Raw genomic sequence first — 23599 nt, forward strand, 5'->3', positions numbered from 1 at the left:
ACGTCGTGATTATTACGCCAACGTGACTGCGCCGATATGAAACGAGCAACGCCGGGGCGCTGAATAACTCGTTGTTAAAAAGCCGGCGAGATAACTCGTCGATCAGCTGTCAGGCGCGCGCTTGAAAAATCGCGCCAAGTTTGACAAACGGTGTAAAAGTTAGTAAAAAAAAGTCCACAGCACGATCAAGATGCTTTCACTTGCGCGTTTTATTTGCACGAAATTGTTGTTTACCTTAATAATTTAATTATATATTTTAATATTTCGATAATATTATAAATATCTTTTTTAATTTTACTTTAAATATCTCGAACCGCAAGAGGTGATATAATTATTGTAATTATACATACTATAGTCACTTCTCTGCAGCGTTGTTATTAAATAATATTTATAAAAAAATCATCTGTAATTAAAATTTGATTGAATTTATAAGAGATTTGTATTTCTAGGGTTCTTGTAGGACTTTTATTATCTCTGATCTCTTATAGATATCTTTTATATGTATGTATGTATGTATATATATATATATATCGTTATCAAAGAACTATAATTATCAGCCCATCGTAATTATTGCCTTTCATACTTATTCCTGCATTTTTCATCGATATAAATTTAATACGAAATAAAACTCTGAGAAAATTACCCGTCGTTATCCTTATTTAAGAACTAAATCTCGTTTCTTCCCCCCTCGACGCGATCGGGACGATCAATAAGAACATACAATCCGTTCGAGTCTGCATAGAACCGCGATTCGATGCAACTGACTGACAGATGCGGCGCATTGAGTGCAACGAATTCTCCATTCACCTGTCGAACATGCTTTTGGAATTGTGAACGAGAAAGAAAGAGAGAGGGAGAGAACTCGCGGAGAAATATATGAGGTGCATCGAAAAAACAGGATATACGTCTTAATTAATGTTAAACAGATTGCAATCGTCTTCGTGCAACTTAAACAACCGCGACATATTTCTTTTTGTTCTATAAGCGCGACGTAGGAATGCACATCTCGAGAAATATACTTTGCCAGTTTGACAGATAAAACATTTACACGTTATAAAAAACATATGTGAAAAACGACGGCTGAACTTGCAATTTAATGCGGAAATATTCGCGCAAATTATTTCATTACGTACAATTGCTAATTCGTTTATTTTATTAAATTAAATTTTGTACATGTATATTTGTATTTTAATGAATAAAAGAGATTATTCGAAATCATTATTGCATACAAAAAATGCTACATTTTTAGAGTGTTATATGGATCGTTGCATCATGTTATTGTATTTCGAGGATTGGTTTTGTAAAAACTTATTTCGTCTCCCGATAAAATTTCCAGATTTTCACGATTCATCTCGATGAGAAATCAAATCAATCCATCAAGCTGTTCCTTAATACTCCGAATGAGACACATTAGATTGATCGGCCGATTGTGCATATATAAAGGAGAGTGCAATAAAATACAAAATACATTAATTACACGAAAGTGTGTGTGCGGGCTGCGACACGAGAAAAGGAAAGAGGAGAGAAGAAACAGAGAGCAGAGAGAGGAAGAAGAAGAAGGAAAGAAGGAAGGGGGCTATTCTTAATTAAAATGATTGCCGACATTACGGCTAAACTCTCGCAATTATAATGCCCCTTCTCCCATAAAAAATGCTGCTTGATGCCCGCTGGTGTTCGCCGTATTTTCAGCTAATAACAGTCTTACGCGCCATTCTTATCGGAGTTCATCATTCCGCAACGGCAAGACGGTGTAACGAGCATCGGCGGTTAATTTTGATGAACCTTTAGCCTCGGCGTGGCGTGAATCTAATGACACATCGAAAAACGCGCAGATTCCTCCTTTGAATCGCTTCGATAAATTAGAATGGATCTTTCCTCGAACGAAAACTCGAACTCGGCCTCGATCTCGTTTCTTAATGAGGGACTTAATACGCTATCGAGCTCTCCTTGTCAGTTCAAAAAATTTAATTTTTTAATTAAATAAAAATATATAATTATATATTTCTATATATAATTATATATTTAATAAAAATCAATATGTAATTTCTTATACAAATCTAAATAATCTTAAAATATTAAACGTAATATTAAAACAAATTAAATATAAAATCAATATATTGAAATAAATATATGCATACATATATATATTGAAATATTTAAAATATATATTAAATCAAAAATATTAGAAATTGATGTTTTTAATATTTTAAGCACACAATTAGATTTTTGTGAAGATAATTAAATTCTTGAATTAATACAATTAAATTACAGATATTATTTTCTAACATTTTTCTTAAATCTTACAAGTCAATTTATTTCTCAAATCCATATCACATATCTTAGAAAATTAAGCTATATATTCTAATTTTAATCTTGTTTAATCGTAATTATTTGATATTATTGATATCATTGTTGTGTGTTTCGCGATTTGCGTTTCCTTCAAGATGCATTTAAGCTTGACAGAACCCGATGACGGTCTCTGTCCCATAAATACTTATCGATATCTTGCGACATGAGCTGAGTTAATAGCGCGACGATATCGCAAGGAGAGAGAAAGAGAGAGAAAGATGACACGCCGGTTAACTCATACTATCGATTCAAGGCTTGTTCGATTTATGACTTTACTCTTGATTGAACACGGAGATCCGGAGACAGGTGCGAGCACCGCCGTCGCGAAAAGTGGCCGCGCCGGTTTACATGACGATCGATTTTCCTATTGCCTTTCGATGATTTCACTCGATTGCGCGGCTGACAGTCAGCTGATGTACCATATATGGACTTTATAAGTCCATAATCATGTCCGTGCACGGGCCACGTTTTGTATTCACACACACACATATATATGTGCACACACAAATACAGACGACCATCTGCAATGGCTTTAAAAAATGGCCTCTATATAAATAACTGTGAACGATCGGCGATCGTCGCGAACAGGTGGAAAGACAAAATATTAAGAATCATTTTCCTCAGCATTTTATCCCGGTATGGAAATTTCTCGCCTCCCTTTTCCTACCTTTAACGTTTTTCGCGATTGCATCGCGCGATCGATAAAACTGCAGCGGATGCAGGTAGCTGCGGCAATCTAAATTGCGACGCATAATAATATCGCGATGCTTAAGACTTAATCGTGCCTATTATTTAATGTAAAATTAAGAAGGCCATGTTAATATCAGCAATTAATTTTTTTCCTTATCTGAGATGTCGCGGCAACAATAAAGTTTTTTTTAGCTCTAAGCGATTAAAAGTAACGAACAAAATTATGATAAACTCTAATCTTTGAAAATAATAATAATTCCTTTTAGCAGCTTGGATTTTTTTATGTTAGAAATGTATCTCTTTTTATTCATGTGATGTACAATTTTATTTCACGCAATATTAAAATAAATAAATTTATAAATTATATAAGTAAATAGTATTGTGAAAAAAATTAAAATTACTTGACTAATAATTTGTCTATTTGTAGTCATTGTCAAAAAATGTTTATTGTTAAAAAATAAATAAAATTGCAAATTAATCTACAAATATCGGCCCTCTATAATTAATTTCTATTTCTTATTATTACATATATGTATTTATAATATAATATATATCTTAATTTATATAATTATACAATATAATGAAATCTCTATTTAATTATATAATGAAATCTCTATAATTAATTTCTAACATACGGGATGAAATAATAATACAAAAAAGTCAAGAGAAAAAAATTAATTGAATCAAGGATAAACCGCTTCATTTTTAAATCATACTCATCCATCATTATATTAGAATATCAACCGATTTCAACGACAAAAAACAAGTTTCCAGTGCCGGTGGCCACCTCACTATATAGAAATGACAGCGCAGTTTAACGACATAGGGGATGCGACAAACATACACAAGACAGGCTTAATAATATAATTAACACAACTCGCTCTCCGCCTTTGTGTCTTCCTCGGTCATCTGCATATCGACGATCGCCGAACGTTATTATCACCGAACGCGATTACCAGCGGATAAGTCCTTCTCGTCACGCAGGAAAGGTGTCGGACGTCAAAATAAAAAAGGAAAAAAAAGAAAGAAAAAAACCGACAAGTTCGGTCACCGCCGATCTCCGTTTGGCATCGAGTCTTCTCTGTCGCTCGCCGTGTTTGTATCTCGATATTCGACCGCGGCCTAATTGCCGCATTTTTAATAATGACGTTAATGAGCGATGCGTATCGCGTGTCCGGTGGGTCTGACCGGATGAAGGAGGCCTCGTCTCGAGGTGCGGAATCGGTCTGACGCGTTGCCGATCCGATTAAAAACAAATCGGATTTCTCTCCTTCTCTTTTGTCAGCCGCTGCGCCAAAACGGACTTGTTCCCCCTCGAAAATACCGATACCGATCATCGCGCACGCGCGTCGTGTTTTCGTTTGCGAGAGAAAGGACGGAAAAGAAGGCCCTTCTCGCGTGTTTCGTCACTTTATCGAAAGGGCGTGATGTCTCCGCGGCATTTTTCGCCGGCTACTGAACCCGGCAGATGTCTCAACGTACTTTTTTAGCGACTGAAATCGACGACACTCGTTAATCAACGAATGAGAAATATTTAATGAAATCGATCGACGCCGATTCATCATCGAATTTCCCACCTCCCCTTTTATATCCTAAAATCTATTTGGACAGATTAGATACTTGCTCGAATACGCCGATAAATTTTTTATCTACTTCAGACTCATCTATTTATTTGCACTTAAAGCTCAATACATATTGATTGAAGTAATTATAAAGCTATTGTTATTTTAATTTTTAAGAGGCAAAATTGATCCACAAATTTAAATTGCAAAATTATTAAAAGTTTATAACTTATAAAAATCAATTTTAATTTCTATCATAAAACAAGAAAAGCAATTATTAATCTTATGTATTTATCAAGCAACGACCACACAAACATAATAATAAATACAAAAATTATTCTGGAAGTTAAATAACTGTATATTGATCGTTGAGAGGATATAATGTAAATTGTCATCGTTAGCATATTTTTAATATATGACGTTTGGAAAGATTATATTTCTCATACTACGTCAAGATAATAAAACTAATTATTAACTTTGAATTATACAACGCATAAACGCAAAACTAATAAACTGTGGAATAAATGTAGTACTTCATTTTTTACTTTAATCGATACGATACAAATGGAATTGAATTTACATTTGAAACATCCTGGAACTCTGTTCCCCGATATCACAATTAATTTATTAAAGTAACTTGAAATCAAGATAAAATAATTCTTAATTTTCTAGATGTGCCAAAGTTAACGAAATTGTGTGATTATATACTTTGATAAATTCGCACTTAACAAGATGACTCTGGGGGATACCAATTGATCTTCGAATTGATTTTCGTCGTCATCTCAATTTTTCGTTATTGATGCGACATCGATGCTAATAAATTCGTATCGAAATAAAATGCAATGCATATCAATGGTTTCTTATATCATTGGTCATCCTTTAAGGTGTACAAGGATTTCGAGTATAGTCGGCGCCAGATTTATTTACAAGAAGGTAATTTGTGTAACCGGCCACGGTAGAAAAAAAAAGACGCTTTTATACTCGAGCGCCGCGATTCGCTCGCGAATTAACACCGTGATAAAGTAATATCGCTTATCTGTTACCGTTCATCCTCGTAACTTCGGACCGAAATGGGATATCCCGAGAGAAGAAAATCAACGTAAATCTTTCTTGAGGGAGAGAAGAGAGAGATCGGGGAGAGCAGATAGATTCTGGTAAAATGGACGCCATTAATCGTCGAGTTAACAAACTCGCACCGAGAGATAACGCGAGAGATACGATGTGGATTCGCGTCCGCGATTGACGATGGCTATCGAGATGCAAACGAGAGGCGCGATCTAGAATGGAATCATTTTTCAAACGGACGACGGCGCGAAGCGAAGAAAAAGAAAGAGAGAGAAACTGAAACGAGACGAACCAAGTGAGAGAACCCCTGACGACTTTATAAACTCGCAGCATTGTCTGGTAAAATCACGAAGATCCGTCATCGCCGTTGTATCGCGATAATGACGTGAAAAATGAACTCATTGTCAGCCGGAGATAATCGGCAAAATTAAATAATCTTATTGGGTCGCGATCGCCTTTCGATCGATCAATCTTTCGTAACACCTTCATTCCTATCAAATTTTCATCCCATGTGTTCATGAAAAACAATATTTCAAAAGTGATCCATTAAAAATTAATATCTCATTTTTTATATAAAAACAATTATAATAATTAATTCAGATGTTTGCAAAATAAATAAAGATTTTATGTACTATGAGAATTTTTAATAATTTTTTTTCTTTAATCGTTGCGAATTTGTAATTGAAAATTTTAATTGATTTTCTTTTTTAATGACCTTTACACAATTATACGCATATTCATAAGACAATTACTGGATGTTGTGTATTAAAGATATTAGAAGAATGAGAGAAAGGAATGCGGTATAGAAAATACTAGTCATACCCGTCGTCGGAATAAAGATGAAAACGTTAGTCCGAAGCATTAATAATATTGCACGACTAATTACTCACTGGGCGAGCGCATCAAATACTCATTACACAATTCGTTACCCTCAGACGCCTTAATCAAAACGTACCACACAGACGTGATGGCAATATGTGCGCGATATATCAGTCTGTGACACATAAGAATATCTTAAGTCAAGTCGCCAGTGAAATCATTCAAAAACAAACATGCTCGACTGAATTATTTACATCTTCATTACTTCGAATTAGATTCATGAATCAATCTTGGGTATTTATTCTTAAATATTCTAGAATAATTATAAATGCATTTCTCTGCTGTGAATATTATTTTCAAAATATATGCTATTAGAATTATGTAATAATACGATACGATTTTTGATAGATTATAGTTTTTCAAACAAAAATTCTCTCTTTCCATTGGAAAAATTAAATTAATAAATTAATGGATATAATTTTTTATGCGTGCAAAGTATAATTATACACTGAGAAAAAAAGTTGTTAATTTAACTAAATCGTTCAACTAATTATTATTTTGTTAATTCAGCTTATATAAGTATTTAAATCAAAACATGTTATATATTGGATTTAATGTTTTATTTAAATACTTCTATATGTTCAATTAACAAATAGTAATTAGTTGAACGATTTAATTAACAACATTTTCTCGGTGTAAAAATGTAGAAGTATATATTGTGCAGTAATATAAAATTCTGTCTATATACAATGTACAATATTTATTAAATCGCTTCTAGAATAAGGATTTCTATTTTCATTCTTTCATTAGCTCAACGCGAATCCATCATCGGAATTCTTCGATTTTCTCTCAATTTACTAGTTTCGCGTGAAATATCTTCTGAAATATCTGTCATTAACGAGTTATTTTAATAACGTGCAATTTCTCAGCATACTAAAGCCTAACACTTTCAGACCATCTGCGTTAATTAACCAAGACACTTCTGTCACCTTATAGCGGCGTACTACACAATTAATAATTAAATTACAGAAGAATTAACCGTTTCCTCATTAAATAATACGTAAAAACGGTGCAAAAAACTAACTCGAAAAATATTATATTAAAAGCTCCGCTGTTTACGAATCTATATATAGCCTATTCTCTCTTTATAATTAAAGAAGCTTTGCAAAAATAATAGCTTCTGCTATCTTTATTATTTTCTTATTTACATATATTTATCCCGATTTACAATATAAATCTTAATATATATATTTATTTAAATAGAATATAAAATATATTATATAATATTTATATATAAAAAAAAAATTATATATATATAAAATATATTATTCTTATATGTATAATTTTAAATATACGTATATATTTTTTTCGAGAATCCTCTCATCTAAAGGAAAGAACGTCAAGAGTTTATTAAGCAACGATTATTTCGATGAGGCGAAAATTTCATTTTGTGCGTGTCGATATTATCGTGAATAGATTTTATCGCAAAATCATCGATCTGCCAACCGCCGCCGCCGGCGTGTACAAACCGTGAACACACGAAAAAGAGGCACGCGCGTGCACGCGTGTCTCGACCTTAAACGATCCGATCGATCGATCGATCGATACTCGAGCGCGCTCATAAGTAGGCGCGTCTCTATGCTAATATATCATACACACGTGTAAATGTATATCATAAACGTCCGAGATGCGTAAGTCCGCGATGGAGAGATACTGCGATACGGTTACTACATCTCGTTATTACGCCTTATTTGCATTTTCCATTTCGTCCTCGCACCTGGCAAAGGAGAGGAAGAACGCGATGAGAGAAAAAAGGAGAGGGAAGGAAGAAAGGTGAGAAATGAATAAAGAAAGAGAACAAAAATTTGCAAGATCTGTTTCTCTTAGCCGAAAACCGGAAGAGAAAAATAGATTTGTGTGCATAATTGTATATAACAAAATATATTACCTATATAAAAAATTTGCAAATGTAATAACTAAATTTTTTTCGTTACCAAAAACAAATATACAATTATATATAATTAAAGTTAAGAAAATTATATATAATTAGAGTTAATTATATATAATTTAATTACATATAGAGTTGAGAAAAAATAAAATTGAAGAATATTTTTTCTTAATTTTCAATCATATATAATTACGTATTTGTTTTTGCAAAAAAATTACTATATTCACAAACTTTTATATTATATATTTTGTTAAAAAGTTGTGCAAATCTATTTTTCTCGCTCTCATTATGTCATCGCGAAGTAAAAGAATAAAAGAAAAAGAGAATCAACTTCCAGTAATTATCGTTTAAATTTATGATTAAAAATCACATAAAAACATATTAAAAAGTCGTTATTTATAATATTTACAAGTTTCTACGAAAAATATGTAAGAAACTATATAATGTAACATATCGACAACTATGTATATAATGAAATTGAGGGAGATCGCGTTTATAAATTCAGCATGAAGGATCTTAATTAAGAGATATGTATATGATATTGCAAGAAAACGTTGCCGATTGTGTTACTTCCGAGAGATACAAACACTTACACGCGCTTTTCCCTTTATACATGTATTTTTACGTAGAAGTGAGCACTATACCGTGCAATTTCTTTCCGCAGATATACGACGGCCTAATTCGCATGCGCCTTAACTAATGCTTATACATACATATATATAACGAGCGATCGCTCAATTAATTAAAACTGCAATGTTAAAAATTTCTCGAGTCTCACCACCGATATAATTGCTACGGTATAATTTACACGCTTTGTGTTTCGTCCGATATATTATAGATATGATGCTCTCGGATGCTTAAAAATTCGCGCAATTGCTAATAATGCGCAAGATATAGTATAATATACATATGTGCGATACGCGTCTCGGGCATAAATCTTTTTTTTGTCGGCAATTATGACGCGATAAGGACGTCGTAAATCATCGAAATAATTGGTCACGCATTCTGCGAGCGATTCTACTTTACGCGTATTATCTTTTTAACGCCTGTCCGCGCAAAACTATTAATTTTTCCAGTCATACGGAAAAGTGCGAATCTGTGAACCTCTTCTCTCGCTATCGATATTTATTAAAATGTTTCAAATCTCGTAAAAAAATTCCCTGAGAATTCTTTGATCTTTCTACTTTAAAATTCTAGATAAAATATCAAAAAATTAGCAAGTAAATATAAAATAAAAAGTAATTTATTATATAACTAGTATCTTAGAGAGTACTAATTTAGTTAAATATTATTTAAAAAATTGAATAATGTCCTATGAAACTTATAAGATTTTTATAATACTAAAAAGATTGTCAATAAAAAGTCGCATGAGATTTTTTTTAAATTCCCTGAATCAATAAAATTTCATGAGAATTCCTATTTTTTAAAGATAAAAAGTACCCTAAAAATCCCCGATTTTCTTGATTTTTTCAAGAAGTAGATACCCTGCTTAATCATCTTTATATAATCGAATATCAAGTGCGCCAGCAAAATTATGAACAAACTCCTATTTTTTTTCTTTCAATATTTTATTTGAAGTTAGGAAAAAAGCTAAGAGATCGGAGGACAACACACGTTGTCAATATAATAAGATCAAGTGGCGTAAGGTTAATTGCCGAGATTCGAGCGAGCCTGAACGAGATCTCCGGTAGTCTACTCGAGGAAGGAAGATTCGGAGAGACGTGTGAGAAAGGCGAAGGAGGCGCAGCCTCCGAGGAAGATCTGCTATCTTGAGACCCAGAAAGAAGAAAGAAAGAAGGAGAAAGAAAGAGCAGCGGGGACCATCTCTTGGCGCTTCTTCAACGCCCGGTTAATTCACCTCGGGCCCCGACTTCGCCACCTTCTGCTTCCTGTTCATCCTTTTTCGCCCTTTCGCTTCTTCTTTCTCATGCTCCTCTTCTTCTTCTTCTTTCCACCTCGAGGCGAGGGAGGCGCGCACCACGTGCCTACTTGAAAAATCAGCGCCGTTACCGAGGGCCCTAATTAATTTACATAGCTTGAAGAGCGAAGAAAAGGAGGGAAGGAAGAGTGGGAGGAATAGGATTCCTACCCGTGTTACTCCGATTAATGTTGCCGATCGAATGCAGAGCTGTTCATCTTATTAACGGCCGCGACGCGCGTTTATCGAGGCGTGAACCGAGCTTTTTTTAATCGAACCGCGAAACGGAAGTCGCCGGCATCGTGAAATTTTCAGAAACTGAATCTCGTAGACGACGTATGGCCGAAAATTAAAATAACGTGATGCGATTTCGTCGATAATTTATCTCCACACAATCCTCATGATGTCATTATATTTGTCTCATTAAAATTTAATTTATTATTTATTAATGTATTATATATTAATATAATAAAATTATATATATATATGTAGACATATTTTATATTTCTTTATACACCATACATTAATATATAATATATAAATTAAATGTTTTAAATAAGTTTATAGGATGTAGAATTCGATTTCTTATTCAATTTTTTAATCACAGTTCTAACATTTTATATCTCAGACGAGGTCGAAAATTTTTTACCAGCACGTGACACTTCTTTACATAATTTGAAATTTCGCTGAGAGTGAAGAGAGAATCGGCACGAAAAGGGATCTCACGAGGGGGCCAAGCGAATGCGGCAGCTTCCAGATATCGGGTCAGATCAGGACGACACTGCGTTGGGAGTCTTCGACGGAGATCCGAGACCCGACAAAATGAATACCTATTAAAACGGCGTGAACAATGCGCGCTGCGGCACGCGCGAAATCTCGCCCTCTCGGTATCGCAGCAACAGCATCCCGCAGCATCCAACCTAGCGACGACGCGGTAACAGCAGCAACAACAAGAGCGCTAAGTATAAGGTGATATACTGCGAGATCCGCGATATCGCGCGGACGTAGCCAACAGCAGCAGCAACACACATACATGCACACATATATTCACAGATAGACAGACGGACAGACCGGTAGCACACGGAGGAGGTCCTCCTCCGCACTTTCAATCCGGATTCGTGGCCGTGCATTACCTTGCATACGCTATTGCACCCAGGTATATCAGCCATCTCGCTTCCTCTCGCTTCTCCATGCGCGAAAGATCAGCCGTTCCCGACCGTGATGCCCACACCTCTTCCGCTAATGAATTCTTTCCCACCCTTTTTCCTCCTCCGTCTGTCGCTCCCTTTCGGAGGAAACGTCGTACGTGTACGTTTATACGCGACAGTCGAGTGTATCTCGAATGATTTAGCAGCTTTTATTTTCAAAATTTTGATATATTTAGATTGATTGATGTTGGCAGTAATTAAAACACTATTTAAGGATCTTAAACATACGTAGAAACACAAATTCGAAGAAAGGCAGTGTCAAAGTTGAGACATAAAATGTTAAAAATAAAAATTGTAAATTTGTAATTAAACAAATTTCATTTAGATATGATTTTATATATTTTATAAACAATATCGTATTTTGTGTTTCTGATCTTAAGATGTATCATTAGTATATATTAGAAGCACCTCATAAAATAATTTTTTTTTATTATGATTTAAACGATATTAATATTATTCTTCTTTATATATTAAAGAAAATGATAAGAATTGATGGATGCAAAGACAATCTTATTTTTTGTCCGTTCCAATAAATCTTCGGCATCAGTAAAATCAATGAGCTCAATTTCACGTTTCGCGCAGGAGTCACTTTACTCGTCGTGAAATTGGAAATGAGGAACGAAAGCGACGAATAAAGTGAGGAAGATGAAAGCATCTATCCATTCTTCCATTGGCCCTGATTGCGATTGCAGATGAGATTGCACACTGGTGGTGCAGAGAGGCGTGCTCCCGGCTTATTCAAGTTGCATAATTTCTGCATAGCCGATCAAACGCTATTATTTCGCAGGAGTGTTAATTTTATATGAATATACAGAAATGTCATAATTTATTTATTTTATTTTTGGCAATATCTTTGAAAAATTTCTTCAGCCCCAAAAAAATATCTTAATTAAGAAACGAGAATTCTCTAAAGCGAGGCTCAATTATATTAATATATTAATTATATATATATATATATATATAATTAATATAATTTTGCTTTGTTTATAAATATCATCATTAAATAAAACTGTTATTTTTTATAAAGCAAATATCGCTACCTTTTTTTTAATCGATCCTAGTAACTTTTCCCCTAATCATTCGCGTTATTTATACTTTTTCGCATATTTTTGTTAAGCAATTTGTATCGCGCTTGGCAATTCAAAGCCCATTTCTCATTGTTTCGTTGTGCGAATAAAATCTTACCTTTTATAATCCAATAGTTTATCCTCGTGCACTGTACGAAACATGATTTTGATATTAAGCTATCAGTCGGTGGATAGCGGAAGAATGATGAGCGAGTCTATGGACCGCTCATTGTTTCCGGATCTTATTGTCCTGAAGATATAACGAGTATCTCGCGTGCTGACAAAAGTAGATAGTTATGTTACGATGAAATTCATAGCCACAACTTGATACCTGATACTCCCGTATCTTAGCTATCATTACGCAAACGGCGCGAGAATAAATTAATTAACTAAAATAATCTTATTGTCTGATTTAGTTAAATTCGGAGCTGACATAACGTATATGTCAATTAAATGATGCGCACGTAATGTATGTATATATATTAAACGTAGATCACTCAAAATAATATAAAGTAATTAAAGTAGAGGCTCATCAACGAGTAAGGGGTTAATTTAAAAAAATAATTGTCACATACGCAATTGCAATAATTAGAAAAATGTGGATATGTTTGATAGAATTGCAATGATGCATAAAAGAACTTTGTCTTACCTTGAAAGTAGCTCTTGGTACGGAGGTAGCTTACACTGAGTCTGAGGATGCTGAGTCGATCTAGCTTGCTGAGAATATTTTGTTCGAACGGAAGTAATGATGCTAGAGTGTCCAGCTCAGCGTTCAATCGCTCTCGATGTCGCTTACTGGGATTCGACTTTGTCACCCCGTCTTTCTGTGGTGGTTTTAAGCTGCAAGAAAACAAAAATATCATATTTATATATATGGAAAACATATATAAATTAATTAGACATTTGTTATATTATATACACTTACTATAAAAAAGTGGTACACTTAAAATTTGGAAAAAAATCAAATTTCAAATGACGATAACTTCGTAAATAATAAAGATAAAAAGGTTTCTAAGAAATAAAAATAAAGCTTGGAATCTCTACTTTAAGAATCTATTTATTTCAACGTAGCGAGATAAATTTATTAAAAATGGCGGATAACAAAACGAAAACATGCAAAATTGAAAAATAATGATCCGAATTACCACGACACATGGCGTGAATCAAATGTCGCAACTCAATGGTATAAAAAGTATATGATAGTACAGAGTCTCCTCTTTAAAATGCTTTTTTATTCATCTCAATACGATTATTTTTTGCCAAGATATTTGCACTTAAATAAAAAAGCAGCTTTTTACTTTAAACGCGAATAACTCTGCGAAAAATCATCGTATCGAGATTATTAAAAAAGCATTTTAAAGGGGAAACTCTATATTATTATATACTTTTTATCCCATTAAGTTGCAACATTTGACTCACCCCATATGCATTGGCAAACTCGGACCATTATTTTTAAATTTTGCATTTCTCGTTTTGTCATCCGCCATTTTTAATAAATTGATCTCGCAACATTGAACCGAATATATTCTTAAAGTAGAGATTCCAAGCTTTATTTTTATTTTTTAGGAACCTTTCTATCTTTATTTTTTACGAAGTTATCGTCATTTGAAATTTTGATTTTTTCCAAATTTTAAGTGTACCGCTTGTTTCGAGTAAATGTATAAAACATATATAGATTTATTATATATATTGAAATATTAATCTTAATGATAGAAGAAAATTTTGATATATCGTAGTTTATTTCGCGAAAAACAACCGTCTATAACATCATAGACAAGACTCCTGCTAAAAATAAAACTGTTGCAAAATGCCAGGGCAATCAACAATCTTACTGGTCCGTAGCGATGAGGGTTTAATAACCAACCGTGCTTTTGTTCCACAGCCACGCGATTCTAGGGGATTAACTTTGATAATCAATTCGAGGCACGACCCGTTATATATGCACGCGCGGGATTTACATTTTACTCTTCATTATCCGGAATTCAACGTGCACTTCTCGAATCGTTAACGACAGACGGTCCGCGTCCGCGGGATTTCGAATAGGTAATTAAAAGTTGTCGGTGTGCACCAGCTGGTCTGATTGACGCGTGTGCTCTGCTCCAGAGGTGTCCTCAGGGCAGGATGCCCACCTAAGGTCGTAACTTGGAGTATTTACGCAGAGACGAGAGCGAACCGCCCGATTGGCGTAAAGTGCGCGATTTATTTAATAGTTAAGACACTGCTAAATGACAACTACTACATAGCTATTACATGGTGGTCCGACTTGCTGGCATTGGCGTAAGTATTTTCGTGGAAATAAATGTCCACTGTGTCGTACTCGAAAAATGACTCGTCAAGTATTTAAAATTATGCCTAATTTTTTTATTCTTTGCATATAACATGAATAAAAACTGTAATAAATAAATATGTAAATTTATATGTAATATGTTCAAAACAATATAAAGCAATAAAAATTAAATAATAATCGTTAGAATATTTTTTATTTTTGAAAAATTTTATTAAACAGAAAACGACACATCTAAAAAATTAAGTAATTAATTTAGAGATAATAAATTAATAATAATTATAATTATTATTTAGATAATTAATATAGAAGAAAATATTTCGATAATATCCTTAAATTAATTTTAATCAACTTTTTTTATAAAATGAATTAATTAAAATTAATATAAGAATATTACTGAAATATTTTCTTCAACAGATTCTTCAATATCTTTGAAAGCAAATACAGAGGAGCAATGCCGCACCATTGAGGCAACTTGCGAAATTAACCGATGTAAACCTCGTTTTTAAGCAACGCGCTGTCCGCTTAATTAAAACGCTCACCACGGGTGTGGAAGCCATTGACGCGCATCATAACAGACAATATGACGTGCAATCCCATCACAATGAAACGTTTATGAAATTAAAATTGTAACTAAAGAGTATACGGAGCGAGTATACAAAACGAGTCAGAGCAATAATACGCGATTTTAATATATATAGGTGAAAATGTCACAAATTACAGAACCGAGTCTTCTGTGATCAGATGTAGGAAGTTAACACTCAAAGTAAAATGCATTATTAAAAGTTATATATCTTAATTAACAACGCAAATTCATTGCTGTTTTTTGAAGAAATTATCAGGCTTAGCCTTGTAATAAAATACATATAAATAAATCTAAAAATATATATATAAATACATAGAAAAAATATATGAATGTATAAACTCCAATAAGTTATAAAAACGTAGAATTATTTTTTTATTTTATTTCCTTGCTTCAAATGACATTATCCATTGATTTCCGCTTTGCTTGATGTACCGTAAGTTGCATCATTAACGACTCCTGCAGATTCCTTAACGCCAGTGATTGTCCACGAAATTAATATGCAAAATCAAATTTTATACGCATCCGGTAACGGACTATTTGTTTAATTGAAGCACTGGCGAGGCGGAAACGGTGCCGATGCGACACGGAATATTCTCCCGGACTCGTCAAAGACACCGCGGCCATTCTCGCGCGCAGACCTATACTTAGGAATAATTATTATTCTTACGCGGTATACATATATTTAACGGCCTTTGCGCGGCCTTTCTCGCGCGACTGTCCCCGGAGATACTCTGCCAAGGCTGTGCAAGAAAAGCGAGATGAAACGGCGTCGGAATGGTTCGCTGGCGAAGGACCAGTTCTTATCGCGAGTTATTAAGAAAATAGTGTTAATGAGATGTCACTGTGAGCACTGCGTGCCGCTCGCTGCTGGAGAACCTACGCCTCGATCTCTTCTCGTTTGCATCGCGATCTTACAAGGCGCATCCTTCTCGTCGCAGGATGACCGATATGAAAAAAAATATCTGTTATGGAAAAAAAAATGTGAAAATGGTAAAAACAACTCCCTGAGAAAAATTATCTTTTCGATTAGCATTTTAGATCTTAAATAAAATTCTAAAACACTGCAACATAATTTCTATATATTGACAATAAAATTTTGTTGAATAAAAAATATATTAAAATAAAATGTATTAAGACATTTATTAAAATCTGTATTAAAAATAATTGAATTTATATTATAAAAAATATAATACAAAAGAGCATTGAATAATAAAGAATAATGATATTCAAATTAATAATATAACGATATATGAGAAGTATATCATCAACGTGTGCGATAATAAATTGCCTACGCGATCATTCAGTAGATTATCGTCTTATCATAGAGTTGAAAATTCCTCAATTATTTTATTTTTATTTCCATCTATATTTTTATATCAAGATGGGTTCTTAATTAGGAACTGAATTCTATTATATTTATTAAGCATTTTAATTAAAACTTAAAAATAAACATTATTAATATTAATATTTAAAACTTAAGAAATAAACATTATTTATATTTGCAAGATTCTGCAATGTATATTACGAGAAAATTAAGATATCTAATTTATTTATTTCTTTATGAAAATTCTTTTATTTTTAATAAATTTTATTGTCTCTTCTTTAATACTTATGCATAAAAGGATATCCTAAGCAATCCTGAGAAACCCTGTATATAAATACATTTTCAGAAACATATGAAGTCCAATAAATTTGGTTGGGGTTACTATCGAACCCACGCGGTTCCTCAATAATAATTAGCTTTGTTTTATGCTACTGAGAGAGAAAAAAGGAGGGAAAACGAATGTTCGGCAAAGTACTAATGATATCCGAATATAGAACTATTTCTCGAGGACCTTGGTCGTTCCTCGTCCTAAATAATGGATTCGGTGTCGTCTAATAATTAATAGAGTTCTTCTTGACGCAGCTGTGCCGGTATAGAATCGACAATCCCATTCATCACGCTTTCTAACCCCTAAGCATTTTAATTAAAGACATCGCTTTTTTAACACGTTTACCTTTTTCGAAGAATGGCGCTTTCCGAGGATATCTTCTTTATTCTCAGGAGACGATAATTTTTTTGATAGCTTTATTATTTTCGAATTAAATATTCCATTAAAAACTATTTGAGAAATGGATATATTCGAATCCATAAATTATTTTATTAAATCATTATTGTCGCAGTTTAAAATTAGTCTTCAAATTCTGTCACAAATTTTGACAATAACATAAAATAATGATTTTTATATATTATATATTTTTATTTATACCTTTACAACATATTTTATATTTATATGCGGAGTTAATTAGCTAATTAGTATTTAACTCAACAGCGCGTTTCCCATCATTAGAATCAAAACTATTTGAGCGAAATCAGCAATAATATGGAAGTAATGCAAGTAGTATACTCGGTCAGTCTTGCATAACACAAGGGGATATACACACATCAAAAGCGTCTATAGAAACGAGAAATCGTGCGAATATAACTACTTACAGTATCATAGACCTTGCACGATTATAGCTATACCTCAGAAATACAAACGAGGCTCGACAATATGCCATTATCTTTAGATACAATAACTATACCTTGATGACAGATAGATAAAAAAATTATAGATTCGAAGAAACAGTGTAACGCGTCCTGCAAAATTGTTCCAAAAATATACATACGTTATTGCTTTACATTTTGTTATTAAAATTCATAATACTTAATTGCTTATATCAAATAAAAAAATCTGAATAATTCGATATTAATAATATTAAATATACGTATAAAGATAAAATAATATTAAATTTTATAATATAATGAATAATTCAATATTATTTAATTTACTCCTAGATGCCCAATTTTGATTTAAGGCAAAGTGTCTCGATTAAACAGAACGAACAGATTATTTCGATCAAAGCGAAAAGTAATGCATGTGATCTTACGTCTGCCAGCAGGCCAGGAGATAACGTGTCAAGTTCTCGCGCCCCTCCCGATACATAATCCACACGCATAACACATTATCGTTCGTAGCATTAGACCAGTTGCGTAGATGCATATCGACTCCGCGAACCGTGACACACTCGAAAAAAACATACAAGTACATACAAAATATATATATGTATGTATTTCAAACTACATTTAATGATCGACAATGTTGCCGCGGTCGTTAAGGAAAGGTCTCCAGGCAATTTTCATCTTGAAGTGAACCACACCACGGTAATTTTCAACGTTTTCCTGGAGAGACAGGTTCACCGACTTTTCGAAGAAAATCGCTCCGCTCGACAAAAACATATTTTAGTCTTAGAGCAGGGTTTCTTGCGAGCGAAAAAAAAAGAGTAAATTTTATGAAAGATAGCGGAAATGTTAAGTATAAGAGCCGACTCTAATTTCTCTCACAGTTTACAATCTTAATTCTAATATTGATAGCTACGCATATGTGTGACATAAAGCTAGATAAAAATTATCGAGTGCCTGGATAATTGCCGAAAGACATAATTAGTAACCGATCATTCGATTAGAAGTTATAAATTGGTTGCGCTCTCTCGCCGGCTAATTCCGTAAGCGACTGACTGATTAGAATTAAATAACATGAGTTACAAGGTGGCGCGTTCAGACGGTCGGAAGCTCTCACCGCACGCCATCCTCGAATCCATCAGGCGGGTAAATCCCAGTCAAGGTTGCCTCGGTGCTCGCATTAAAGCCTGTTTTGTGCACTGCCATCCTCGGAGCGAAAAGAGGAAGATAAGTGAACAAAGAATGGCCGATGACTCGAGAGTATGATCGGTCGATACTTTAAGGGCACACCGAATGCAAAATCGCGCGAACAATGGGGGAAGAAAAAAAATGACAGCGCGAGTGGAAAAAAGGATCGAAAAAAGATTTCCTGAAATTTTTCCTTAACTCGATTCTTTTACTTCCAAAATTAGATTTTAAAAAGTTTAATATATTATTATATTTATTTTATATTTAATTTGTAAGAAATAAATCAATTCGTATTATTCTCTTAATTGCCCATCAGTTTATCTTCACTTTTTCATTGCGTCTAATTATTTATTTTTATATGTAATTTCTCAATTATATATATGTTAAATTATATATAAAAATAAATATATATAAATACATATAACTATATTTACGATGATGTAGTATTATGTACTTTTGTTTGGCAGCGATTATGTTCGCCGACGCGATTCCGCGACGACGGTGAGAACCGGAGGGATTGGTTGTTGGAATAGAGGTCGGAGATGCGCAGGCGCCGCCGAGGGTGGGTCCACTATGGATTTTCGAGGGTAGATACACCAGCGGCCGCGAGTTCCGGGGTGGCAGACAGTATGGGGTAGCAATGGAAGCTCCCACCGCGGTAGGGATGGTCACCCTGATAGCCGGCGCGTACGAGGGGTTGATATATACCTCTCGGAGAGAGAAAGAGCGAGGGTGAGAAAGAGGAAGGCTACCTGGGAGTGCTCGACCTTGGACCGATCCCTTCTCACGCGAGAGAGACCATGTCAGATAAAATGGAGCACGTTGTCTCTGTCACTGGCGAAAGATGGATTGTAAACGGAATCGCGCGTTCGCGACTATAGTCGGTGGTGGAGCTGTCAGTTGCTGAGTGCTCGATTTAGACGAGAAAAAAAAGGAGGCACTTCGTCGTTGAAGTAATCAATTTAATGAATGAGCACGTGTAACTAGGATAGGCGCGGCGTTAAATGAAGCAACCCGTGTATGTAATTATATTCTTTCAGAAATGCGGATGTAATGCTAATCGTTTTTAATTGTCATGGAGTTGTATGTAAAAAAATGTATCATAAAGATAAGGATAAAGCTGGAAGAGTTGTTCATTTTGATGAAGTAACATTTTGGATAATTAATAGCACGACCGAAATAAATCATAATTAATATTATTAATATTATAATATTGAGCTTGATCTATTAAGATCTGAGAATAAATTATGCATGTCGAAATTTTTTTTCACCGTAGTTAATTACGTTTTGCGTCATCGGAATATTTTCATATTCCGTGAGAGAGAGAAGAATGAACCGATTTTATCGAATCAGATCCTAGGGGACGATACACCGTAGGTATCGGTCACGTGGCCGAAAAATTATGACTTGCTTTATTGTAGATAATAGCTCAGGTGCTTTTCAGGGGTCTCGCCCGCGATAATTACATTCTAATGGAAAAGTGAAAATTTCGTTTCACATTCACCGGAAGTGACATGCGCGACCGGCTGTCCATCGTCTCATACAATACTTACGATTGCATATTCATATAACAATAAATACAAAATTTTACACAAGGGCTCTATTTTTTGTTCTATCCTTTTATATTAATATTATATTTTTCATGGATAAATAAATCAAATAAAATGATTATTACATGTCTTTATACTGATACTGATGAAATTGTAAATATTCTTATTATTTTTTCGGAATTTTTCTCTAGAAAATAATTTATGGAAGATTATTTGATACTTTTTTTATATTAATTATTTTAATTAATATATATATAATTATTTGACGGTACTTATCATTTGTAGCGACAAGTCGTGCTTATTCTTTGTCGGAAAAAATGAGTATCACATATGTGAATAATATCACACCGTAACACAATTATTGCGGGTATTACGAAAGCTATTTAACGGTCCGTAACTGGCAGATCTTAACACGAGGCGAAGTATTGAATCTAATAAGCGACGTACTATCTTTAGCGCGATCTGAAACCGCGGTATAACAATACGTTTTTGAATTCACGGCTGCATCCGTTTACGCGGCAACGAGAAAAGATTTTCCCAGCGTTCATTTTGCTGCGTTAAACCCGCGTTCAGAAAAAAACATTGCACATTGCAGTAAAAACCGCTTAACCCCGCTGGAAAATAAAAATTACGCGAGCAACGACTATAAATTACCGCCGCCATGTAAGTATCCTTCATCACGCCACGAGAGGCGAGTGAATGTTTAAAAAAAAAGAAAAAAATATATGCTCGTTATCATATTGTGATATACCCTATCTTCGAATAAAGTTTTAATGTTAATTTTATATTGGAAATCAATTATATGCAAATCAAGCTAAGCTTATTATCACGTGTCAGTATACAATATAGACATTATTCACGCAATTTTATTTTTCTTAGAGAGATAGAAATATTTTTATTAAAAAATTGAACACAAAATATTTATGTAAATTTAAAAATAAAAATAGTTATTATTGTATTTATTAAATTTATTCTAAAATTCTAATTATTCTAAAATGTTGAAAAGCCTAGAGAAACTAACTGAATATTCTGAAAAATTCATGTTGTTTTCACAAAGAAAACAGTATGTTGATACGCATACAAGTAATAATCTTTGATGAATCTAATTTTGTAGAATAAAAAAAGAGCTGTGGCGCCGTAAGGATGGATCTGTTAATGAGTAATGAGCGGTCTTAATAAATTGCGAAAATGGCTATTTACCTAGCTCTACAAAATCATTTCTCGCGGGTCAACCATGCGTGGAGCGTGAAAACGCATTCCACGTATCGTTAGCGGTGCAGATCCCGTTTCCAGCCCACATATCCACGCGGAATATTCTACAGAGACTTGCTTTTATACCTATATTTTAATGGAGAAAACATTCTTCACCTCTGAAATTAATACGCTATAAATATCTATTTGCTAATTGTCCTATTATCATGTAATCAATGACATGATATTCTTTTGAAAACTTAATCCATTCTCTCTTACATCAAGATCCATGTATAGGCATATCTAAAATTTCGATGATATCTCAAATCTATAATATTTCAGTGAATAGATTCTTAAATTATGCAGCTCATTATCACACATTCAAAATTATATATTCGACTTTAAATTCCAAAATAATTAAATACGAAAACAAGAATGACAATTGTAATTTCTATATTATTCATTAATTATATGTATATTCTTAATTTAATAAGCAAAAATGTATGAAGCTAATATATTATTTTGAAGAGACAAAAAAATGTAATTATACATATGTATATTTTTATGTACAATTTTATATATTATATATATTTTTATAATCATATATGCATTTCATAATTATATATATATGGCACGTTATGTAGAAATAGTTTGACAAACAGCTGATATCGACACGTCTCTCGCAAAAAAAAAAAAAAAGAAAAAAAAAACAGGTTACTCATAGCGCCAGAAGATCCACCGGCTGCATCTGCAATTAATTGCACACACAAGCGAGGCGATTATAATAATTAACTTTTAGGAAGAGCGAAGAGCGCGATGCTCTGGTTCGGGAGATTCTTCCGGTGGCGCTTGGCATAATAGCACGCAGCTACCTCACGTACATAGTAAGTCTTCCGTCTACGAGTACGTGCTAACGTGTCTAATGTGGCGCGCGTGTAACGAGAGAACGAGATGCTTTACGCTCCCGTTAACGCGAATATCTCACGTATAATACGTCGATTACGGCGCGAATCGTACGCTATTATCTGCAGCGCGGCTGCGTTGAAACGCGCTGGAAAGGATCCTGCCGATTAAGCCCTAACAGGATACAGAATTTCACGTTCGCGATGTAAGAATTAGATCGATCTCGGAATCGAATTATCATTTATACCGTTGTGCCTGAGATATCTCGCGGCTAAAAAATACTTGTTTCCTCTTTGCTAAAGTTTATCTTGTTTTTTTGTTTCTCATAATTTAATTTGATGTGTGTTACTTCTATAATATTCATATTAATATCCATATACATAAATTGAGGAAAAATTATCTGAATGTTTTGCTTTAATTATATTACGTTTAATTATATCGTATTATTATATTACATATAATTATATTATATCACATACACATAACGCAACACTGAATTATGGAACTTTGAAAATAATTAAATATACGAAAACAAGAATATAACAATTGTTATTTTCATACTATTAATTAATTATATAATTAATTTAAGAAAAAATCGTATATTTTTCTAAATATATGTACGTATATATTTTTATAGTCAAATATATTACATATATTTATTTATAATTATATACTATATGTAAGTACTTATATGAGCATGAAAGTTGCTATTTTTTTAGAATCTGAAACACGCTGATTTTTAATTTGCTTTCTCAGTTATCGCGCGCGTTTTTGGTTCAACATCCTAAG

The 23599-nt window shown here is 33.5% G+C and overlaps 1 protein-coding gene across 2 annotated transcripts in view; it reads right to left on the reverse strand.

The window, feature by feature from the left end:
* The window catches only part of ss (aryl hydrocarbon receptor spineless), a 176888-nt gene that overhangs the window by 101396 nt on the left and 51893 nt on the right, over positions 1-23599 (reverse strand). For both annotated transcript variants that reach the window (XM_029301725.2, XM_029301723.1), the window contains exon 2: positions 13276-13466. In XM_029301725.2, coding sequence (XP_029157558.1) covers positions 13276-13466 — 191 coding nt within the window. The remainder of the gene's footprint in view (positions 1-13275; positions 13467-23599) is intronic.

This window comes from Nylanderia fulva, unplaced genomic scaffold (genome assembly GCF_048542155.1).
Source record: "Nylanderia fulva isolate GAGA-0341 unplaced genomic scaffold, ASM4854215v1 Scaffold9, whole genome shotgun sequence".
NCBI classification, from domain to species: domain Eukaryota; kingdom Metazoa; phylum Arthropoda; class Insecta; order Hymenoptera; family Formicidae; genus Nylanderia; species Nylanderia fulva.